Consider the following 23,656-nt stretch of genomic DNA (forward strand, 5'->3'; position numbering starts at 1 on the left):
TTATGCATAGCTAAACTATAACTAGCTATAGTAGCAATAAAACATTTGTTAGCTGTCGCTTCCTTTTTTTTACAAACTAGCTCCAAATATACACTCACTCAAATTAAGCGAGCGGTTTTCCATCGTTAGATAAGAAGTACGCGTTTAATACAAAACCATTACATATTACATTGAAGTAATCATATTGGAACCATGTGTCAATCATGGTTAATTGTAAAACCAGAAATAAAGACAAAGAAAAAAAAAATATTGCGTGAAGGTCTAATATGGATAGAAAGAAAAACTGGATTGTTACTGTTGAGTGATTGTTCATAATGTAAGAGTTTTATTGTCATGGAATAGCATAAATTCTTCGAATAATTCGAATTATACATTAAATGCACTTTACTAACATTGTTAAATTCTTACCCTGTAAAATACTGGCAATACTGGGCGGCATATCCGCCAAAGTGAGCCCGCCCTAATCCTCAGGTCTCGCTAGTACAGCAGCATGCATCTTATGAAGTTCAAGAAAGAACTAGGGCCACAAAACAAACATTCTAGAGCATTCCGCCGTCGATCAGCTCCAGCACCAGCATAGTCATTTTTTGTCGGCATTGTTCATTAGGCGGAACGTTCAGTTCGGGTGGCGTTGCAGCTGTGTCCGTCCCGCTTGTGTAAAGATCAGGTGCTTCCTCCGAGGAACAAGTACTGATTGGAAGCATATCCATTGCCGTTCCCAGCCCGAAACGGGCACATATCTTAAACTCCTCGTTAATCAATTCCCATAAGCGCTTTTCCGAGCCAAATACGTTGTCAAATATATCACCCAAGAGATGCCGAAGAGATAGGACCAATTGATGGTGGTATGTTTGAAGCCAGTGTTGCAGATTCTTCTTGCGCAAAGAGCCATCGGTACAGCAATAAATTAAATAAGCTAAATCGAGTGCCAGCGAACCATGACGAATAAGCTGAAAGTCCACTAAGCATGTCTGTAAGAAAGCATCCAAAACCATTAGTAAGTTAAAAGCTACTCATCGATTGATCCGTACCTCTGCTATTGCTCCATCGTCAGTGTATCGGAAAAGTATATTATTTGTCCAGCAATCTCCGTGACAAATGACCGAAAGCTCACTCTGACGGTTTACCAAATCCACCAGATGTCCGAAACAGTTGCTTAGAAATCCTTCCAACTTTGCCAAGTGTTCCTTTTTCTCCGGCACAGTTTGTCGTACCATCTGAATGGCGTTGCGGGTCAAAACGTCGTAATACTTGCGATACCATTCAGCATTGGCTTGCGAGAAAATACCCTCTTCCAAGGAATTGATAAGCTTTTGGAATTCCATCGGATGGCGCTGTTTGTACGCGAGGCTGACAGCGTGGAATCGTGCCAACTCTACCAAAACTGCTTCCAGTTGCTTCGGTCCCAATCCAGCCTGGCGATCGGGCATCGTAAACGCGCGTACGCGCAAATCCTCAAGAACGACCAAATCGTCGCGCGCCAAATAGCATTGTGGAATTGCCTGGAAGATGCCATTCTCATCCAAATCTGGCCGTCTTTCATCGCTTTCGGGAGTAGTCTGATCTTTGCCATGCTTTCCTGCCGTGCCGTCGAACACTGCGGCCAACTGGCGTCGCTGAAAATCGATGTACTCGGGAATGATGGTATTGTAGAAAACGACTTCATTGCGGAATAATGCTTCACTTTTAAACGCTTCCCGCTTGATCTTGCAATCCGGTAGACGTTTGCAGATAATGCTCTTTTCCCATTTTAACTTTTTCGAGCTACCTTCGGGTTGGGTATGGCCCTTCAGCGCAATGCGAAATAATGCTGCCGTATAGTTGTCGCCGCGTCCGGATCCTTGGGCTTCCTAGATGAATGATAAATATTTCCTTTAGATTAGTTTCAGCATCCACATAAATACGGGCACAAAAACTGAAGAATATCGAATCTTTGTACGACACAAACAAAATGCCAAAACAATTTAGATGATGTTTTGCCAACTGTCGGCAACGATCATAGGAGAAAACGCCCCAAAGAAAATCAATATTCACTGAGTTCTTTTTGTAGCTTTCGCAAAGATTTTAAGTTGTGAATTTTTGCTTGGCAGGTTAGATGAGCAGTTTTGTTTTGGTAACCGTATTGTTTACATGAAAATTTAACATAAATTAGTAAATTTACAGGCATTGGATAATTTCAAGAATCATAAATTTAATAGACATTTGAAACAATGAAACCCAAAATGTACCTCATATGAGTCAATCGTTAAATCCGGTTCAAATTTAACAAACAACCGCTGCAACAACTGCAGATCCAAATGTGAGGAGGAAGTCGATGATGTAATCGAATCCTTGCGATTTTCACTATCATTCACTCCCATTTTGCGTCCGTTTTACTTTGCTCCGCAAATCCTTTGGCACTAACTTTGGCACTGGAGTATTCACTTGTTATTTTAAACTTTTCACATTGATTTTACTGAAATGTTGCTGCAGTAGTCTTCCAAAAGATGCTCTCTTAAAACATTTCGAACATTCACTCGACAGCGTGGTATGAAAGATATGGTGATGCCGCAAAATGATAAAAATCAGCAGGAATATCGATTGATTCCCACTGCTTCGTTTGCTGTTGTACGTCAAAAACGTGGTTTTGACATCGAAATTAAGAACATTTTAAACTGGTCAAACGAAACCGTTAACGACCTGGCCGAACCTGTAAGAAACTGAACTGTTCTAGCCGCCTGCCCGTGGTTGCACTAAATCTAAATCGCTGCGGCACGAATATGCTCTTCTCTTCAGCAGTGGCAGCAGCAGCAGTAGCAGGAGCAATTGCATTTGAATCATCTTCACACGAGATTGACCCTTGATCCATCATCAGCATCATCTGCTCTAAAGGTTTTGTTTCGTTAGACACGTTGTCCTATGGCACAAACGTGGATCGGATCTTTGTCGGATGCTGTACCGCTCTGATGCCGCAAGCGACCCCTTTTGATCGATTCAATTGGACGCTACCGAGTGGAGCCGTTTATTAAATTGATGCACATACTGCCCATAAAACATATCACATTAGGGATAAATAACTAATGGAGTTGGTCGGAGTGTGGAGAACGATTCGATAAAGCGAATCGTTGCGGAAGAGGCTTGAAATTGTGATCGCTCATCTGCAGATCGTTGATCATGGACTTTGTCATTATTCTGGACGTTAAAATGGGACACGCTCTACATCCATATGTTGAGAAATGCGCGCATCTGGTTTATGCTTTTATTTTTGCAAACCACATCTATGTAAAGATTGTTTGAAAATCATCTAGGGCGATAGGATCGTTGCAGCCCGAGGAATGCACTTAAAACAATTCTCCTACAAACTCGGAAACCTGTTGTCAACAGTTTCTATTTTGTTTATTTTCTCTTCCCGAGCACATGTCCGCGCAATTTGTCTTGCTCAATCAGATTTTATTGACACGATCGTGCTAGGTTGTTCATCAGCCATTCCTATCACATGTTGCGCATGTTTCAAATGTCTGGTGTTTTGGTAAATCGTTTTTTCTCATATCGTGCTTTTGCGCTACAATCCATAATGTAAAACATTTTACTTGCAATCAACGAATCAATTTTTTTTAAAATGATACTAAAATTTATTTGTAGAGCTAAATTTCCATTCGATCAGCACATATAACTTCCATCATGATTGTTATGTCTGTTTACGCGATCAGCTGTTCACGTTTGATCCTTTTTCATGTCCATTGATAAAATTTTACGAGAAGAATGCACTTTCTTTCGGTTATACAGATCGGTTTCGGTTATACGGTATCAACAAACAACATTTGTAGTGTTCTCCGGCTTATAACCTTCCAATCGCAGATTATAAACACAATGATTGACATTCGACGCATGACGCAGATAACAGCAACCTGGGATATGTGTGTGTGCTGTACAGCAAGCGATAAATAATGTTGTGTTAGTGCGTCAGTAAAAGGCAATCAGTCAGCTTGCTAAATAAAAAAAGTGTTAAAAGATATACCAGCTGGGGCGGATCGGATTTGGTTGCAAATTTTCTACAAAATTTGTAGTGTATATTATAAAACTAAACTTTCGTTGCCCTGTCGACACCCTTGTGCAATAGTATGACGACAGAATTGGGTGGAAAAAGACAATATTCTAAGTCTTAGTCGGTCGGTAAATCATTGGTTTGTGCTTTGTTGGTAGAAATTGCGTGTCCACCACACAACGACATAACGACGATAATAATGAGACATTTGCACCGAGCAGCATCACAATAGTCGATGGCAAACAACAAGAGTGCGGTTCCGAATTCAACACCACGCGCGAAGGACAACAACTTTTTCGATTTTCCAGCCAATCTAGCGAACGGAGTTAGTTTCCCTTGACGAATGGTGTTCTGCTCGACCTAGCATCCACCGTTGATTGAAACTGTGTAGTTTAGGATCCATCATCATCCAGTGCAACCGACTAGCGAAGCAGAGCACTGCGTTTAGTTGATCGTATCAACCATATCGTAAATATCCCTTTAGTGCAGTGCGTTAAATATTCGATGGTGTCATCCGTCGGATAACAAAGAACAGCATCGGTCAAATGACCTCCGAAGGAACGCTTGTGGATCTGGATTTCGGAGACACAAGCAGTAATCACGCTGGTACCGTCATCACATCAAACGGACTCTCAACTCCGATTCATGCTGTCGGAAACGTAACTCTTCACAACGATCTAAGGTCACCACCACCACCTCAGGCCCTCCAAGCGCTCCGTGAAAAGGTGAATCAACTATCGTTCATTTCCGGTGCGAACGAACATCAACAATCGCCTACGTTGCATCCAGTATCGGACAACGGTGAACGAGACGTAAAAGATGCGATCGTGAACGACTTGTTACCGCCAAGCTCTGGACCGTTGTTTGGCGCCGCAGCAGACAATAAACAGAGCGTGAACAACCAAAGTTCGTCGCGGCTTTCTGCATCTTCAGCCTCGACCGTGGCCACCACCGTAGTGGACACCGGGGACGGTACGCCGCTCGTGCTGCCGGACGTTAGCTTCGAAGGCATCACGCTGGATTCCGGCATCGATCGAGAATCGCAACCCCTGCTGGGGTCGCGCGATCATGAGATTACATACAATCAATTTCCCGGTAAGTGACCACATTCGTTCATCCACTTCATGTACAGCTCTGTGACTCATCTGTTTGGAGCTTTAGGTACGAATGGTTTTACGTTTCCCTCTGGGTGACCAAAGGATGATGAAAGATTTACGAAAAGTATGACACAACAAAAATAACTCCTAAAGACAACCGCAAAATCTTAATCTTAAGGCAATATGTTGTCCTAATAGAGCGGCGCCCTGAAGCGGCATCATTGTAGGAGACAGAATGGTAAAACGAACATGAAGTACGCTTATCTTGTTAAAGTAGACAGCTTCTACGAAGCTGCTGCGGGTGTTGCTGCTAGTACCGCAGATTAACGTACATCGCTCTAGCACAGTCCCGTACAATTGCTCGAGACTGCAGGTAATGATCGAGCGTCGTTTGTGCATTCGTCATGCAACGAATGGACGTCATACGTAGGAAAACCTACAAATGCTCCCATTCCATGCCGCGTAATGACCAACATCGTTCAGGCTGAATAAGAAAAAAAACTATACCCGACGGGAGATTTGCTGTCAATGTGAACAATGTTGTTGTCCCAGTTGTTGTCTGGCTGCTTATCGCTTGTTTTGTCCATGCTGCAACATGATGCTGTGTCGAATGGCAACGAATCATTGACTAAAATAGCCAGTAAAAGGATTTATTGTAAGCCAAGTAATCTACTCTTGGAGAATTGAAATTCTCAATTTGAAGCTACATTCTAGCATTTTATTGGAATTCGGTCCTTTTCCGGGTCTTGTTATCATGTTTGGTGCGACTATTAGTTTCAGTGCTATGTTGTTTTGTTCTTATTGGTTTTTTTAATCAAAACTACACACGCAATGTAAAAAGTAGTGTTAGTTTTTGTTTCTACTTTTTTACATCATTGAAACATTAATCACGTTTCTTATCAAAGAGCGATGATGATGCTTACTTGCTTAAAAAACTTAACTTGACGTCTTGGGCTGTGTGTATACGAGTTTATTTTTTTTTTACTGACCATTTGTTACAATAAATTACGAATGCGTTATACGATGCCGTTTGGCCCGTAATCTAATGAATACAAAATAAAACTAATGACAAGGTTCAATTATATTACTGTGTCCCCTCTCCAATAACCCTGCTCGCCATCGTACACATTTAACCTTGGCAGTGAAGCACGAAGCATTATTTTTGTTCGTTATTTCATTCCACTTCGATCGGAGCGAACCGTTTGAAAACCGTGGCCATCGTTTTACTTCTTCTGTTAAAAGAAAAAACAGTTAAAAGAAGTTATAAAATATGGCCTTTTAGTTAGTCCATTGTGCCCACTGGTAACGTACGATCTAGTTTTAGCAAGCTGGTGGAGGAGGAGACATTTTATTGATAACAGAAACGTAAGAAAAGTTACGGTTTCGTTCAATTGAAATAAAATCCCGAACAATGGATATTGAGCATATGTTTAAGCCATTTTTTAGTTCAAAAGATTATCGTTTTTAAACTACCTTACGCGTTTTCCAGTTCAGGAGCAATTGCTTTTTGAAAATTGTTGATAAATGAATTAAATCATTTCGGTTCTTTAATATAAACGCAAAATATATTGGACATTGCTAAATATATAGGAAAATTTGACATGAGATTCCTTACCTTTGACTTAATTGTTTTCCTTAGCAACTGCAACGGAACCTATGTTTTGGCTTCTCGCAAGGTGTAACGAACAAACGTAGTCTGCTTCATGTTCTTGTATCGTAAAGCTTCCGAGTGTATACGTACAACTGGTCGGGGGAAAAAGCTCCGATTCGAAACTTAGCCAGCTTTCAGGAAAACGAGTGCACGGTTCCGCGGAAAATTTTACTGTTGGCACAATCCTTGGCAGTAGAAGGAGGATAGAATTCGTGACGACACAACACAATACATACGCACATGCTACCGTGAAGCTTTCCCATTTTGTTGGCCACTATGAATCCACGTTGACAGTCGGAAGCTTCCTTCGTCGATAGAGCTGCTCTGGACGACAACTGCGACTGCTAAGTTTTCCCTCATGCCACATGTTTTTCCTCACCAATACAGCGTGGTGCGGTGGATTGTTCGCACGTCCTACGTGCTTGTTTGGATGTATGCAGCGTAGCTCCGGCTGGTGGTAGTTTTAAGCTCGACTGATTTTCCTTCAACCGGTCGGCCACCGGGGAGCTTTCGAGCTTCAGACGTACCGAGTCGTGGCGCCATCCGCCAGTTGAAGTTTTCACTTTCGAGCGAGTGTTACGGCAAAACCGTACGGTCGGTCGGGTTGCTCCCGGGGAAGATTCCTGCACTAACCTAAAGCTAACCCACCACTTGCTTAGCTGTTGTCGTGGCCATGGTTTTCCAGTGATTCGTGTTGCTAAGACAAAGCCCCGCACATAAAGGGAAAAGATGTTCTTGCGTTCGGTGTGTTGTTTTACCTTTTGTTTTCTTCGTATCGTTCAATCCATTAGCAGGCTGTGACGACATCGCGTTTTGAGTGGCGAGTGAAAATTTGTGTGCACTTCGGGAAAAAAGCAAATCCACACTCAGACAGTTTACGTCTGTCCGTGATTGTACGTGTGTGTGTGAGTGCGTGTGTATGTAGTGTATGTGATTAGCAATGTAGATTTTTGTTGTTTTCATCTTAAATCTGGCACAAGTGTGATATTTTCAACGTGCCTGCTTGCTCCACGTACTACGTCGTAGTTATCTGGAAAATTGATGACGTGATCGCTGTTGTCAAGACAGACTACCCCGGGTTGTTACAATCCCATTTTGGGATCATAGTAAATTGAACAATTCCTCGCCTACGAAGGATTATTATGCCGTCGCGTCAAGGAAGTGAAGGTCGCACGTGTAGGAGTGGACATCCCGTAATTAAGTTACACCAACGCAACAGCGCAACCAGCAGCAGAATCACGCAAAGCAATCAGCGGGTGGCATTTTAAAGTCCCTTTAGACAGGTTTGCCACTGGTACCTCCACACCTCCATGCGGCAATGCTTGTGGAAAACTCAAACATTTTCATCCTGGACGACAGTAACATCGTCGCACCACTGAACGGTAGCGACATACTGTCCGAGGATGAAGCAGAGCGGCGTATCACACCATCCGCTTCACTATCGCAAGCGGAAGGATCCCTTTCGGTGATCAATCCCACGTACCTGTTCGGAGCGGACTTGTCAACCGCAGGGACAGCTGTTTCCTCAGCGATAGCGAACCGGCTGATAGATCATGGACCGGGCAGGCCTTGTAACATTATCGCACCGCCCGATGATCCCCACGACGGGGGTGTGTACGATGTGCTGCGGAAGGGAACCGAACGGCCAGCCGTAAAACAGTTCGACACGGGACACACATTTCATTTCAATACGGCCATCGTAAGCTTAGCTGGGGAAGCATCCGGTGCGGGCATCCACAACGGTTCAACGCGTGTCGAGTGCATCAACGGAGAGTTTCTTATCAATGACGACGATTACTATCCGTACAACGATATTTCAGGTACGGTGTGGCGGTTCGATATGGCATAGAATGGTGTGTATCGATATGCGAAATGGGTATGCAAGTGTGACGCTTTGCTGGTCAAACAATCGTATAGAGCGGAAGAACTGTCTCTTTCGCTCGCATGACACAACCAAGGGAGCAGCAAGATTCATGTTCAGCAAGCTCATTTGTTTGGGTTCGGTCACGTGGTGTTCCCTCAATACTGACACGTGAAACCCTTGAGAGCGGAACTTAGGTTTGTGAGATTTTGTCCAGCTGTGCTAGGGGGTTCTTTTTTGCTTGGGCTTTGTTTTATTTGCACTGGAAAGGAAACGGCAAAAGAAAAGGTTGTGTGCGAACATCCTTCTGCGGTTAGAAGTTGTGTTGTGTACGAGTGGTCACGACTTTTCTAGAACACTGGGACCCTTTCCCCTCTCAACTGAACTGGGAAAGCGTACACCGGAAAAGGGATATACGTTTGCATTCGCACCTACGTGGTAGATAGTGGTGTGGTCAGTACACGATACACCAAAAACCACAAACGAACGAACGAAAAAAAAATATCGATCACTCGATTATGTTAATGCTGATGAATTTTCTTCTCACTTTGTACGAAGTGAATGCAAATGCAATTGATTACGTGGCAAATCGTAACTTGCCACATGCAGCATTGTTACTCTTTCCAAATTGTGTTGCAATCTACGCTCGTACAATACTTCGCCAAAAGAAACAATCGATTTCCGTTCGTTCGTTCCACTGTGCACCTGTTTTCTAGGATATCTTATTCTTAGCCCACCCTGATGCTGTCCCTTCCACCCCTTCCCTGTAAGTAGAGTGGGTCTTATAAAGTGTGACCTTGTGGGCACGATGCGACCACCGTCATTTCCGTACTTTCCAAAAATAATTCGAACAAACAATTAGATTTTCGTCCCACAATATAGCTGTGGCACATAGTGTGCTATATTTGGCCTGTGCACATTGGGATGCTAATTTCCCAACGAAGGATGGAGCACTTACCCCCACATTACTGCTGTTCGAATGAGAGATTGCACTGTATCTTCGAATAGCGTTTAGCAATAAGTCATTTGTGTCCTACAAACGAGAGAGGCATTTTAAATCATATTTTTGGTTTAAGAACAATTAAACAATATTCCACGTGAATAATATGCCAGCTAGAAGTGAGATGGATTAAAGTGCGAAAGGCGCCGACCGTCAAAGTTTCGTATGAACGTGGGAAATCTTTAATCGCGCATTTACACGTACAACCAATGCAAAACCAGGTGCCACCTGGCACATGTCCTCGGCCCCTGTTCTTCGGCTTCTTTTCGGGTAAACAACCACAAGAAACCACCGGCAGGGTTTTGTGAAAAGATGCACTAATTAAAATTAACAGCCCCGTTTCCCTTCAGACTTGTTGTGGTCAAAATGAAACGAACCGTATCGAAACGGTTATATTTCGCTTTTTCGCGATAACCTCATTCGTGGTTTGCTTTAGAATAGTGTGGCGTTGCGTGTGGTACATGGTTTACACCGAACGGTGCACTTGTACTTACGACTGGTACCGACATACACCAACGCGCATTTGTTACAAAACACATTGGCTGATAAGAACATGAATGCACTGCCGTTCTCGATTCGACTGTATATATTACATTTTGAGAAAGTTTTTTTTCTGCTAAATTGATTTACAAAATAAAACAATCGATAGCAAAAAAAAATATTACTTACTACGCAAAACTACTAAACGACAAACTACTGGTGGAAAGGTTACCTCAGCACACGGTTTCAAAGCATTTTTTCCAGAAATGTAACATAAGCTTAAAATGAAAAAGATTAATTTTATCTACAGCCAATTGATTATTCATGTACACATTTACGAATGGGAATTACAATAATTATTAATCGATCATACGTCATTATTATTTTTCTACAGATGATCCTCACTTCAGTGATCTAGTGTACTCGGCAGAAATAGCGATCGATGCTGGCATCTATCCGGAACGTATCTACCAAGGGAGCAGTGGGTCGTACTTCGTCAAGAATCCCGCCAAAGTAAGTAAAAGTTCACCCATTTCTTCCAATACCAACTGCTCACACTTCAATGGGATGTTTCTCGAGAAATACGTTGACGATAATCATCCCGTAACGAAGAGCAGAGAGCAAACATTTTACCCAAACGATTCGCATTCAAATCGTTGCATAATGATTTGAATGTACGGGGAATTTCTGTTTCATAAAGTTTTTTATCAGAAATTTTGGTATGAATCGTACAATCAATATGATGCCATTCCGGTCTAAAGCTGTCACGCAAATGTTCCAAGTAGTGCAACCCTAAGCAACTAACACGTCCATTGTATTATTTGTTTTCCATTACAGAAAGTGATCGCCGTATTTAAACCAAAAGATGAAGAACCGTACGGAAGGTTAAATCCCAAGTGGACCAAATGGATGCACAAACTGTGCTGTCCGTGCTGTTTTGGACGCGCTTGTCTGATACCGAATCAAGGGTAAGGGAAACATTGTGGCCGATGGTTTTGTTGTTCTCATACAGCTTTATCAATTTGTCCATTTGCTACACCACGCAGGTATCTCTCGGAAGCCGGAGCTAGTCTAGTGGACCAAAAACTAAATCTAAACATCGTACCGAAGACGCGCGTTGTACGGCTCGTCTCGGAAACGTTCAACTATCCGCGCATTGACCGGCAGAAGGCTCGCATCAAGAAAACGATTAAGGAGCGCATTCCGGCGGCTCGGTTCAACCGTATGTCGCTTCCACCGAAGACCGGCTCGTTTCAGCTGTTCGTTGATGGTTACAAGGATGCCGATTACTGGTTGCGCCGGTTCGAGCAGGAACCGTTGCCGACACGGCTGGGCCAAAAGTTTCAGCTCCAGTTCGAACGGCTGGTCGTGCTGGACTACATCATTCGCAACACGGATCGGGGCAATGACAACTGGTTGATCAAGTACGATCAACCATCGATCGTGCCAACCAGCCCGACCGCAACCAGCCCGAACGGTGTGAACGGGCTGGCGAATGGGATGAACGGTGGTGGGTATATTCCACGCAGCAGCAGCCGCCTGGAGATGATGGAACACACGGACTGGAATCTAGTGCAGCTGCCCGAAATTAAGATCGCTGCAATCGATAACGGGCTCGCGTTTCCGTTCAAGCATCCTGACTCGTGGCGTGCCTACCCGTACCATTGGGCCTGGTTGCCGCAGGCCAAGCAACCGTTCAGTCAGGACATCAAGGATCTGGTGCTGCCCTCGCTGTCCGATCCGAACTTCTGCGAGGAGCTGTGCAACGAGCTGTACGAACTGTTCAAGCAGGACAAGGGCTTCGATCGGGGCTTGTTCGAGCGGCAGATGTCTGTGATGCGCGGTCAGATGTTGAATCTGACGCAAGCTTTAAAAGACGGCAAAAGCCCGGTGCAGCTGGTCCAGATGCCGGCCGTCATCGTCGAGAGGTTGGTCCGGTTTTCACGCGCTGCTTCCGACGCGGAGACGATGTGCTTCTAACAGCAGTTGTGGCCACTTGATTACGTTGACTAACACCACGATGCTTTTATGTTTTCGTATCCTCTTATTCTGATCCTATGTTCAGATGTATTGATTTACCTATTTACTATTAGCAGTAAACAAAGTGTCTATTTTAACTAACAAATTGCATGTTTTACTTTATTTACTTATGACGCTTTCCTGTGTGCACCCTTAGAGCGATGGCTAATGCGTTCCGTTTTTCGGATGTTAACTAAGTGCTAAATATTCTCTTTTCCTCCATTTTTATGTTTCAGATCGAAGGTTAATCCGGGATCGTCGAGATTTTTCTCATTCCAGCAGCGCTTCCAAAACAAGAGCCCGTTCTTTTCCTGGTGTTAAGGAACGGTAGCACGACAAAGGTTGAACCGGCGTACAAGACAAGGTACATCACCAAAACGGGAAACAGTAGCGCTCAAAGAACAACGCGCTATGAAAGTGTCTCACAAGACGCGCAGTAACTGCTTTACCGATCTGCTCTATTGACGTGCGAACGCAGGCAGGCAACGTGGCATGGAACGGTGGGGCTTCCCTACTACTACAGCACGTCTATTTCGAAAAAAGGGTAACAGGAAGATCTGCATATATAGTTCTATAATCACACGTCGTCGCAAGCAGAAAGGCAACGTTTCGTTTGTGTACTTCTTGTTAAGTGGTAAAAGTGCAGTTAGTTAATTTCAACAAAAGCAAATAAACAAAAACAAAAAAAAGGGAAGGGAAAGAGAAAACTAATACCAATAATAAGTGCAACGGTACATATGAAAAAAAAAACACATTTATATATAGATACATAAATAGGAGTATTTAAATCAGGTTGAACTTAAATAACATCGCATCATAAGTTGTTCGATGAGCAGAAACACCGAACCCTAGGAAACGCCATTTCATCACAACGAGGACCCCACTGCAAGTGATTTAGCAAAGGGAAGTTAGCAGCGCAGTAGCAAATGGACCAGATCGTCAATGGGGAGTACACGTACATGATCTATCTCAGGCTGCGGAAGGGACGGTTTGGGTGGCATCACCTAGTGTTTTAGTCAGTTTTAACCAGCGTAGACATGTGTGCAAGCGCTCGTGTGTTTAATTCTTTTTGTTTTTCTTTTGTTTTGGTTGTCTTTCGTACTCCGTGTTCAGTTTTCGGTGGAGTAGCAAAAGCAATGTGTATGATAGGAAGATGCCTGTATTTTTGTTTTGTTTTTTTTTTGTTGTTGCGAAGCGTTCAGACAGGGTTTTCGGATAGTTTTCTGTTGCTGTAGCTAAGTAACTGTAAGTAAGCGCTAAAAGTGAAACGAACAACGGTAAATTATCAGTACCAGGTAACTGCATAATCAAGTTATATCCACTAGTCCTTTATATTAAACGCAAGTAATCGATTATCGAACAGTGTAAGTAGAGTGCGATACGGGCGCGGGACCACATAATGCGTGTCCGTTCGTTCTTCGCAGGTTACGCAGGTCAGGGCGTAGTTTTCAATCAAAGCAAAGTAGCGTTGAGCGTTCGGTTTCCGGAACCTCGCCAATTGGGGCAGCTGTAGATAGATGCTCCTTCTCTTCGGTCTGCCCCTAACAGGAGACAGTCTCCTCATCTAGGGTTCACAGATATGCTCCTCTTGAGTTGAATTTTCCTAGCCAGGAACAAAGGCAGCACCACCTAGGATAGGAACCGGATGGCAAAGAGAGAATCTAGCAGGTGTGTGTGTATGTGAGCGTGTGTTTGTGCTGTGTCTGTGTGCCTGAATGGGGAGATATTTCTGAAATAGATAGAACAAAGAACCACTGATGATGATGTTAATGAAGACGATGATACGGTGTACATCGTGGCAAGCGCAAAGCAACACGATACACACAGCCTATCAGTTCAGTGCAATTACAAACAAAATTCTAACAGGCCACCATATTGTAATGTACGCGACGGACATATGGTAATAGACTACATACGTATTTATATATCTCACTTTCTTCTGCTCTGGATTACTTTAATTTCACTTTCAATTGTGCTGTAGCTATTGGTGAACATTTCTTTCTGTTTACTTTCTGGAATCTGTTTTGTAAAATATAATTCAAAGTACTAATATATTTGGTGAGTTGCATTATTGTCTTTCTCGCGACATTTATTGAGAACCGTTGAGATGGCAAGCCCTTAATTAATTAAGTTCCTAAAGACCTTGGGAAATTATACTTGGACAAATCACTCCATATGATAGGCATAAATGCTAGCTGAAAAATTCGAATAAAGTCAGCAATGGAAGGAAATGAACGCTAATTCGCCATGCGTTGAAACCTCGGTCGATTTAAACATATTGATCTCGCAAAACGGCCAGTTTAATCATTTCCGATACCAAGAGATAACCCACAGAAGAGGTAACATTTATCTCCTAGCGTCATCTTTACTCCTCGACATACATACATGATCGGTAGTGTGCGTAAGTAGGATGAAAAGTAAATTATTGTTCGTCTCTTGCCATTCGTAAATTTCCCCATGTTTGATCAATAAAAACCGCCATAAACGATTCTTCGATCACGGAGGAGCTAACACTCACTTCTATTCTCTACTAGCTCTAGAACGTAGTACAGTTGTTAGCGCTATCTAGGCGATACTCCACAAATGAAATTAAAAGATGAAATATTAGCGCCACCTAATAGCCATTCCCGCAACCTCGAACTCAATGTGCGCCATCTATGTGTCACATTCAAAACAATAGTTCGGAAAACATTAGCATGGGTTTTTCCTACGTTTTTCGCGAACATTTAAATAGTTTTCCACGAGATTCTTAATAATTCTGATATACTGACAATGTGATGATCGTTTTTGAGTGTTTTCACGGAATTTCTTGTCGCATTATTCAATCTAAAAAACAACTTTTCAAAAAGGATATAACTGTTCCAATGATTTGTTCACCAAATTTTCAAGGGTGTTGCAACAATTTTCCTCGTTTTTGTGTCAGCTCATTTATTCAGTAACAGTTTGCCTCGAATTGTTGAGCAAATTTTCAAAGATTTTCCACAAATTTTCCAAGCTATTTTTCTTTAATTCAGCTCTTTTTCTTCTTTTTTCAGCAGTGATATGCGGGACAAAGTCAATCCGACCGCGATCAGCTGGTAGTTACTCAGCTACACGATAACAGCACGTTATCGACGAGTTGCTGCCAGGTATGCAGAGCACAACAAGACCAATCGTAGTTATATGTAGGACGTACACTGAATATTTAAACTGAATGCTTTAAATTTAAGCATTGAAAAGGATTACAGAACCTCGGTTACATTCGAGAAGCTGTTGGTCGCTTATTAATTTTAGCAAAAAAAGTTCAAATATTCTTTTGAACATACACAAACACATAAAAAACTAATTTAAAATTTAACATTTCGTTTAGATAATTTGCCAAATGTTCAATGATTCAATCGGCGTTTGTAAACTATGCGTTCGTGTGTACCGCTGTGCCAGAGAGATTGCGACAGAAAAAAAACATCTCCCCAATACACGCGATAAACTAATTAAAAGTTCCGCGAAATGGCACCAGCAAACTTTTGCAGATAGCCACCTTATAGTAGTGCCATCCTTGCGGTTGAACAAAAAGAAACCGACCTAATTTCCACCGTTTCATTCGCAATGGGACGTTTTGCAAAATGCACTAGTAGTGACCGCGTTTCACGTGCATATATTGTTTGCCTTTTAATGTTTTTGTTTTCTCCCCACACTGCAAAAGTAAGCAGTTTGCTTTCTGTCCCGTTTGCTTATGCTCCTCAGGAGAAGTGTGGCATTTTCTCGTCCAAATATACCATTACTAACAAAGAACGAACGAGACACACAGGAAGGGAACATATGTCCTGTTGCACGGAAGTGAATCTTTAATGTATCGATAGCCTTTCTTCCTCACGTTCCACAAGCTGTAATTCATATCCTGGTGAGCGACGGTAGTAAACATTGTGTTTGATCGATGCTTGTGGCCTATCGGTATCATGATGTGCACGTGGTCGTGTCTGCTCCTGTCTGACTACTACGTGACCTGATTCCTTTAGTATGGACGGGTATAGTGTAATGTGGTTAGTTTGTTTTGCCTTTGGAATCCTGCTGCAGGACTGCCTCAATGGTAAGGGAATTGAATTGGTTGAAATGTTTGTCGTCATATCAGGTAGGGTTGTAATTGGAGCAAACTCGGCCTACATGGCTCACGGTTGTCTTCTACAATCTGCAAGCCTACGATTAGAGTCTCAGAAATTTGTCGTCTTCAAACAGTTTTATCTTCACCCTTTCAGGCCTCTCTTCCCTTTTCGGCCTATAAGACCCTTTCAGTGCCTTTTATCTGTTCTTGTGGTTGTTCCAAAAAGTACTTTGCAAGTTGTTTCGATAGTGTTCGATATGATGCAACGTCTCCAATGAAGTTTAAAATTAATTTGAAGACAGCATTATTGCTGTGAAGTCATTGTCGGTGTGGCAACTTCTCCAAATGAACTTCTATCCCAACACATTTTTAACTCCTTTATGCAACTTGTGCAACTCACGGTTTTACGGAAAAAAAATCCATGGACTACTATGTATATATGCTACAGTACACTCGTAGGGTTGCAACTAGCCAAGACGAAATGTAGCTACAACTCGTCGAAAGGACGAGTTACCCAAATCGAAGCAACCGCGTAAACTGGAATATTTGAACTTTGAGCGATTGACTGAAATATTCCCAAAAGAACGTTAAGGTTCTACTCTAGACGTTTAAACTTGAAATGCTTACATTTTCGTTGAACAACTTTGGTCCTTCCTATGACGATGATGTCCGTTTTAGCCGGAGATCCCTTTGATATTTTCGGTATTTTAAGCTTGTTTTAAGACAATTATAGCAGAAGAAATCCGATAAGCTCAAGATCGGATGATAGCAACTTCAAAGCCAAGTTTGAGTTTCGCCGGAAGTACTATGAGCTTGGGAGCTTGGGATAACACATAATTTAACATTTTAAGCACTCAGTCGAATTATAATTTTCATTCTACTTACTCACACTCATTACACGCATAAATAATCCAGAATTTTAAAAGTATCTTATTTTACGTTACGTAACACAAAATTGAACACCCCCCACCCCCACTTTGTCCTCTGTGTATCAAATCGTAACGCTGGTAGTAGCCCCCTCCCCGTGCCTCCATCCTTCCAGAGTTACGTAATAATTGAATGATCCCTAATATGTGAGCATTCCATACTATTTTTCCATTTCTTTCCAACACTTACCAGGTGTAAAACTCCACTTCGACAATTTTCCTCTCCCCATTTTGTCAGCGGTGGGTTACTTTCGAAAACGCTTGTTACGTGTACGGTACGGAACACACAAAATTTACCTTTTTTTCTCTATTTTGTTTCCTTCGACCATTGTACACCTACCAACACATCCTGCGTTCTTTCGACCGTGAAGTTTCGTACGGTTCTTGGCGCCGGCATTGTACGGTGGTGTTAGTTTAACCACCGCGCGCTAACAGGACGATGAGGTTCAGGGGGTCGCGACTGATCGACCCTCCAGCACTCCCTTAGTTTTGACCTGCATTTGCAAGTATTTTTTTTGTTTTCGAACCCTGTTTGCCACCCCTCTTACACTAACGTGCCCCATTCCATCCATATCGGGCATTTCGGTTTCACGAGCCTACCCGAAACGGTCCGCACGTTGTCTCTGACTGTGCCACGGTCCGTTAGGTTGCGACATCGGCGACTTTTATTTCGGCATTCGCTCTTTCAGTTTCGCGTTTTGGTTCGATCGGTACGGTACGAATGTTGCTCCTTGTGTTGGTTTCGTGTGGGTCTTAAATTTTAAGATCTTTCCACTGTACATGAAAGTAAGCTTCGCGTGTGCGTTTTATATGTTTATTTTATTTTTTTTTGAACATTAAGTCATCCTTTTCGGTGGCATACAAATCTTTCGTACTTGTATGTTTTGTGTCAAATGAATCCAGAATTACAACAGTTTAATCGTTCCTGGTACGACGTGGTTTGTGGTTTGATGAATGTGGCTAATAAAGTGTATTGATGAATGATTAATTAATTTATAACAAAAAAAAAACATTGTGTAAGAAGAGAACATTTGGTTCACAGTGAGATGTACATGTAGAAGAAGACAGAGTTAGAACAAAAATTTATCAAAGTTAATTGAACATCGTTGTTCCGGTATCTTGTTCGGTGGTTCCACGCATGATTAACGTTTCCTACATGGAAAACCCCAATCCACATGAAGCTTCCGCATCAAAATCGTATTTCATTCTATACCATCAGTGATTAAAATTGAAAACTTCATAATTTTCATTTTTTTTTATTTCGACAACATTATCCTTTTTCCTTTTTTCCCAACCGATTTGGGGGACCATGACTCGATTTTTTTTTGTAGTGAAATATTGGAACAATCAAGAATCATTGAGTGCGAGGCTTTGGCATCAATTCGAAGGACATTATTCCCGAATTGCAGACGGTAACCTGCAGATGTTTTCCATACATCGGGAAAAGTGCATGTCATTGCGTACAAATTAAGCTTCGATTGGTAAAGAAGTTGTTCCAAGGTACCATGCTAATCATAAGTGTGCCAAACGGATCACAATTGGAAGATAAGGATGATACGGAATTTCATGCAATTCTCACAACATGATTCTATAACAAATAATGACACTCAGTAAAGTAGCTAGAATAAAGAAGAAAAAAAACCCACACCCTCATTACACCTGCTAGCATGCGAACCTTTTTCTACCGTAGTCGTCTTCGTCCCACGTGCGCGCATTACTATTTGACCTGGAAACGAAAACAAACTACTCACCCACGAAAAGCGGGTCATGTGGCAGTGAAAAGCAAATATACCTCGTCCCTATGAAACCTGTACAGTAGGCCGCGCTTTTCCATTCACCGAAAGTCACCGGATACCTACTGGCATAGCATCCGTCACGATGGAAATGCAATGCGAAAAAATGAGACATCCAAGCAGGCTACGCTATGAATGTAACGTTCTAAAGCAGTATAGTTCATTTTTTGCGAATATTCCATCCCGAACGGACCGAACCAGTTTCGTTTGCCGTTCTAAACTCGAAACTGACAAAATTTAGGTTCGAAATTTACACGTCGTTGTTGTGTCATTGCCTGCCCCTCGCAATCGTTCCAAACCGTAAGTTCAAATACCGATGGCCGAAACACTCGAACACGTGGCGAACGGGTGAGTTGAGCGGTATTCCTGTTTTATGATTTTCGAAGGCCACCGATGCTCTTGGCCTCGATATGTTTCGGAAGTTAGTTAGACAAACTGGGCGAGGAACATAAATATAGGTTTTATTGATTTAATATTGTACTGCGGATCAGTGCGCGAGACTCCAGGAGGAGGAAACAAACAAACTACGTGTCGGGGGGTTTTTTCTCCAAAAAAAATTCAATTGATTCCAAATATCACGTGTTAATCAGAGTTGCGTGTGCTATCCATGACCTTAAACAAAAAACAAAATGTGATGCAATGCAAACGTTCCAATTCCCTTCGCAGAGTGTGCTCAGTGTCAGCAGAGAACCCATGTGCAACAGAAGGTGCCGTTGTCTACTGCGATGAACAGGCTTGCGGATTAGAATCCGAGATTCCGTGCTGCTCCACACCGCCAATCGGGCCGTGTGCTGAATATCCGGATCCAGTGTGCATAAATCCTACGTACTCCGACGGGGCTACTTGTTGTCCTGGTCCCTGCGAACAACCTGTCACGGTTGTGGACGATTGCTCTGTTCCAGCTAACACCGAAATGCCGCAATGTTGTAATTGCGCCTGTGGTAGGCCGGGATGCGTGCCTATGAAGCGTGTGGTAAGTATTTTTTGCTTATAAAGCATTACAGTAAATAATATTATCCGCCATTATGGCCTCAATTTCCCCAGCGCTACGTCCAACCACCGAAACGGGAATCTTGTAAACCGATCGTAACGTACAAACCACCGGAGGTGGAATTTGGAGGCGACTCCGTGTACAAAACGTCCTTCAATACAGATCCTCAGCTTGTTGTCAATGCTCGCCCACTGGCAATCAAGCCACAAAGCCATTTGGTGCCACATCCCGGAAGTTTGGAGAAAACTACTGTCACAGCGGTGAGTATGAATGATCTTAGCGGGGTTTCCACTCAATATTACATAAAGTTGCAATAAGATACGAGAACGGTTTAATATTTGCAAAAGTGGAATTTCAGGTGGTGGTGTATGTGATAAACGGCGCCAGCCCACAAGGCAGGACTGGGGATCAAATCCCATCTGGTCCGTCTCCCCGTAGCATGGACTGACTATCCTGCTACGTGGTAATATAAGTCTTGATACGGCCAGGCTGTTCTAACCGAGGAAAAAAAGTGGAATTTGAACTGAATTATTCAGCACTTATGCAATGAAAATGTATTCAAGTATAAGAGTATAATTTATATTAACCGCATCTAAAAAGTTTGGAGTAACAAGAATCCTGAAGGTGCGGCCCACAAAGTTCATAACTAAATTTTAAACACATGAATTACACTATATCGGTTACTAAATGTTATTTCCAATATGAAGACTTTAAAGTTCCCGACACTAATTTTTCAAACGTATTTGCTTCTCGCTCCAACATCCTTTCGTTTAAAACCGTTAGAATACCTAAGGACGTTGATGTGTGGTCAGCATTCTGGAATCCTTTTTTTGCAAAATTCGGCTATGCTCGAGAACAGTTTCAAGGTATCGGCAAATACTACACAAACAAACTGTTTTTCGGTGATATTTTAGTATTGGATTGTGCATACATTTTCAAACATAAATGCCTTAAATACCTAATTGCGAGGAAACAATCTTAGTATCCTTTCAACCCTACCAAGAATTGACTGGCAAATTAGATAGGAAATACATTTCTCGTCGTTTTGACAAAATCTTGTAGCTTTTGCTAGGACATTGAGCCGTGCCTCAGTGTTCGTTCAAAAACACACCAAAGATAGTAAATGTGGTTTGATAGTCTCGCCACATCGCAAAGGCAATTATCTGTTCAAATGCGACAGATCGTAATTTATTTTATGGAATTATTCTAATAGAATTTGGATTGCTCGATTTCACATTTGCTAGGCTAAACAGATAACCCCAAAACTCTTATTGTGAATGTAAAGGACTTTGGCATGGTTTTTTGATTATCTGTTTCGAAATCCTATCTGATAGTTTTTGACTCTATTTTATCTAAAAGTAAGATATACAATTACGCAATTATCATAGAGTTGAAACATTTTCTCTTCACCCCTATCTTTTGTACCAGATTGATAACAGATACTCGTTATTGTCTTTTTCGGCAGCTCTCCTACCCTGGATACAGCAATGTAGATCGAGCGCAACCGATAGTTCCTACCGGCAATCAGCTAATACAGCCGGGTCCTTTACAAGAAGTTACTACCAGTAGGCATGACTATGTGGCCAAAACGACACCAAAGCGTTACAAAATTGTCCCGGCAAGCCACATGCACGTGCACAGTGCGCCGTTTGAAAAGCAAACCATGAACAAGCTGTCGTACAGCTGTCCTAACATGGCCAGCTTTGAACCGGCACGGTCTTGCAAACCGTTGCGCGAGTACGAACGTCCTGAGAGTAAGTTTGGATGCCGATAACACGTTGTACTACGTCTCACTTTCGTCACGTACACTTTCAGTTCCGATGCAGTCCGAAACAACAACCAAGCTCAGCTATGGTCCTATCTGTCCACCGCCAAAGGAAGACGTCCCTTGGGCGCGACGAGCGTGCTACCAACCGCCAGACGTACCAATGGATAACGAGACGACGTACAAAAAAAGTTTCATGTCCGGGTGTCCGAACGAACGAGTGAAGATGGTACTGCCATATAACAATCTCTCCGTACCTGCCGGTTCGGGTTTCGAATCGAAGACAGTCTACAAAGAGAGCTACCACAGTGCCACATGCGGCGAGCGTCCGCCCGCTATTCGACCAGTGGTACATCTGCGGGTTGCCAACCAAAAGATCGAGGACGACACCGTTTACAAGGTATATCCTAGCTATATTGTGGATCATTCCAATTTTTTCTAGCCCGAACCGGAACTTACGATCACTCTGACCCAGTGGTCCTAATTAGATCTCTGGTGGCGCAATGCTTAGTGTTGATTTAGTGTCGAGTATTGTATCTGTTGACGAATAAGTGTATCACGTTGCAGATGTGCAACTTAGATTAACTCTTACGTTGCGCAGAGCACTTTCATGGTAAATTACACTTAAAAATGCTTAAGACGAAAGACATAGAGCAACATCAACCGAATCAAGGTAATTGCCGAAAAGTACACTCGTACTGTTTATAGCCGAATGAAATAGTGTTCTTCACAATGCACTCGATCCTCAACAACAACCGTCACGTTAAAGCTGTTGAATTGTAGCATTTTTTGTTTAGTTTTAATTGCTTCCCACTGGAATGATGTACATACTAGCCTTCAAGGACACTGGACCAGTTATTTGTTGTATTTTGTATAGCCTTTCTTTTCACCTATTTTTCACAACCATTTTTACAGACGTCATTTGCAACGTACTGCCACGCGGAACGTCCGGCGCCAATACTTCCGCGTCCTGCACCACTAATCGGAGATGGACCCATGCAGGAAATAACAACACAAAGGCACGATTTTGTCTGCAAAGGACAAGCTAAGCGGGACCCAATAATGCCCCAAGGATCTCTTACGATGCCAACCGGACGGGTAGAGAGTGCCACCATAAATCGTTTAACCTATACAGGCAACAAAGAAAATATAATTCCAACCAAATCATGCAAACCCATTATCACCTACAAGCGCCCAGAAGGTAAGCGATCTTAGAAGTTTCCTGTTTGTACCAATATTCAACTCTTTTGTTCAACATTGCAGAACCGATGGAGAGTGATACGACGCAGAAACTTAGTTACATGCCTGTTTGTCCACCACCCAAAGAGCATTATCCTTGGGCGCAACGGGCTCGCTATCAACCACCCAATGTACCGATGGATTCGGTTACAGTGCAGAAGAATAGCTACGCCCCACCCGGACAGTACATCGAGGAGCCCTGCTTCGACACGATGCCATGCTGCCAGTCGTGCAGCCCAGCAGCGGTGAACTGCTGTGCAAACGTGGACACGGCGTGCAATGGTGTCAGTTATCCGCGAGCAGCTATTGTGAAGTAGTTCCTCTTTGTATTCTAACCCTTCATAGGTTCGCCTTACCGGAGCGGTTCTAAGTGAAATCCAAATGTATTTATTTTATTATTATTTTTTTACTTTGTGTTAATAAGCTTTAAAAAAATCTGGATGGAAATTTCATTGGCGAATTATAGGCTGGCGATATGTACAAAAATTATATCACGTCTCAATTTTTGTTGCGTTTAACCAAGAAAGTAATTGTCTGGATAAAACTACTGACTTACAACTAAAGAATTTATAACTACTGAACAAAAGAAGTGCACAGAGGCTGTAAGCGTAGGAGATAAAGATTCGATGAAGTAAAGAAACAAAAGGATTGTAGTATACATAGTTTTTTTTGCTTGTTAGGAACGGCATAAATCTTGATACACTTATGGTAAAACCATGTAGCCGAAAAATC

General features: G+C 42.5%; 2 protein-coding genes across 2 annotated transcripts; one reads left to right on the top strand and one right to left on the bottom strand.

Annotated features, from left to right (window-relative positions):
* Nucleotides 1-288: 288 nt before the first annotated feature.
* On the bottom strand, nt 289-3,160 carry LOC125763274 (uncharacterized). Its single transcript, XM_049426195.1, has 3 exons — nt 2,229-3,160; nt 1,032-1,850; nt 289-971 (listed from the first exon to the last, which is right to left on the bottom strand). Exons 1-3 carry the CDS (start codon nt 2,358-2,360, stop codon nt 540-542), a joined length of 1,383 nt encoding a protein of 460 aa, XP_049282152.1. The 5' UTR covers nt 2,361-3,160; the 3' UTR covers nt 289-539.
* A 730-nt stretch (nt 3,161-3,890) lies between these two features.
* LOC125765754 (uncharacterized) lies at nt 3,891-23,413 on the top strand. Its single transcript, XM_049431196.1, has 12 exons — nt 3,891-5,119; nt 10,508-10,626; nt 10,951-11,081; nt 11,160-12,041; nt 12,369-12,451; nt 19,235-19,277; nt 19,596-19,902; nt 19,974-20,180; nt 21,386-21,674; nt 21,736-22,085; nt 22,601-22,886; nt 22,949-23,413. The coding sequence occupies exons 1-12, from the start codon at nt 4,570-4,572 to the stop codon at nt 23,239-23,241; spliced, it is 3,540 nt and encodes a 1,179-aa protein (XP_049287153.1). The 5' UTR covers nt 3,891-4,569; the 3' UTR covers nt 23,242-23,413.
* Nucleotides 23,414-23,656: the final 243 nt, after the last annotated feature.

The sequence above is a fragment of the Anopheles funestus genome, chromosome 2RL, assembly GCF_943734845.2.
Source record: "Anopheles funestus chromosome 2RL, idAnoFuneDA-416_04, whole genome shotgun sequence".
Taxonomy (NCBI): domain Eukaryota; kingdom Metazoa; phylum Arthropoda; class Insecta; order Diptera; family Culicidae; genus Anopheles; species Anopheles funestus.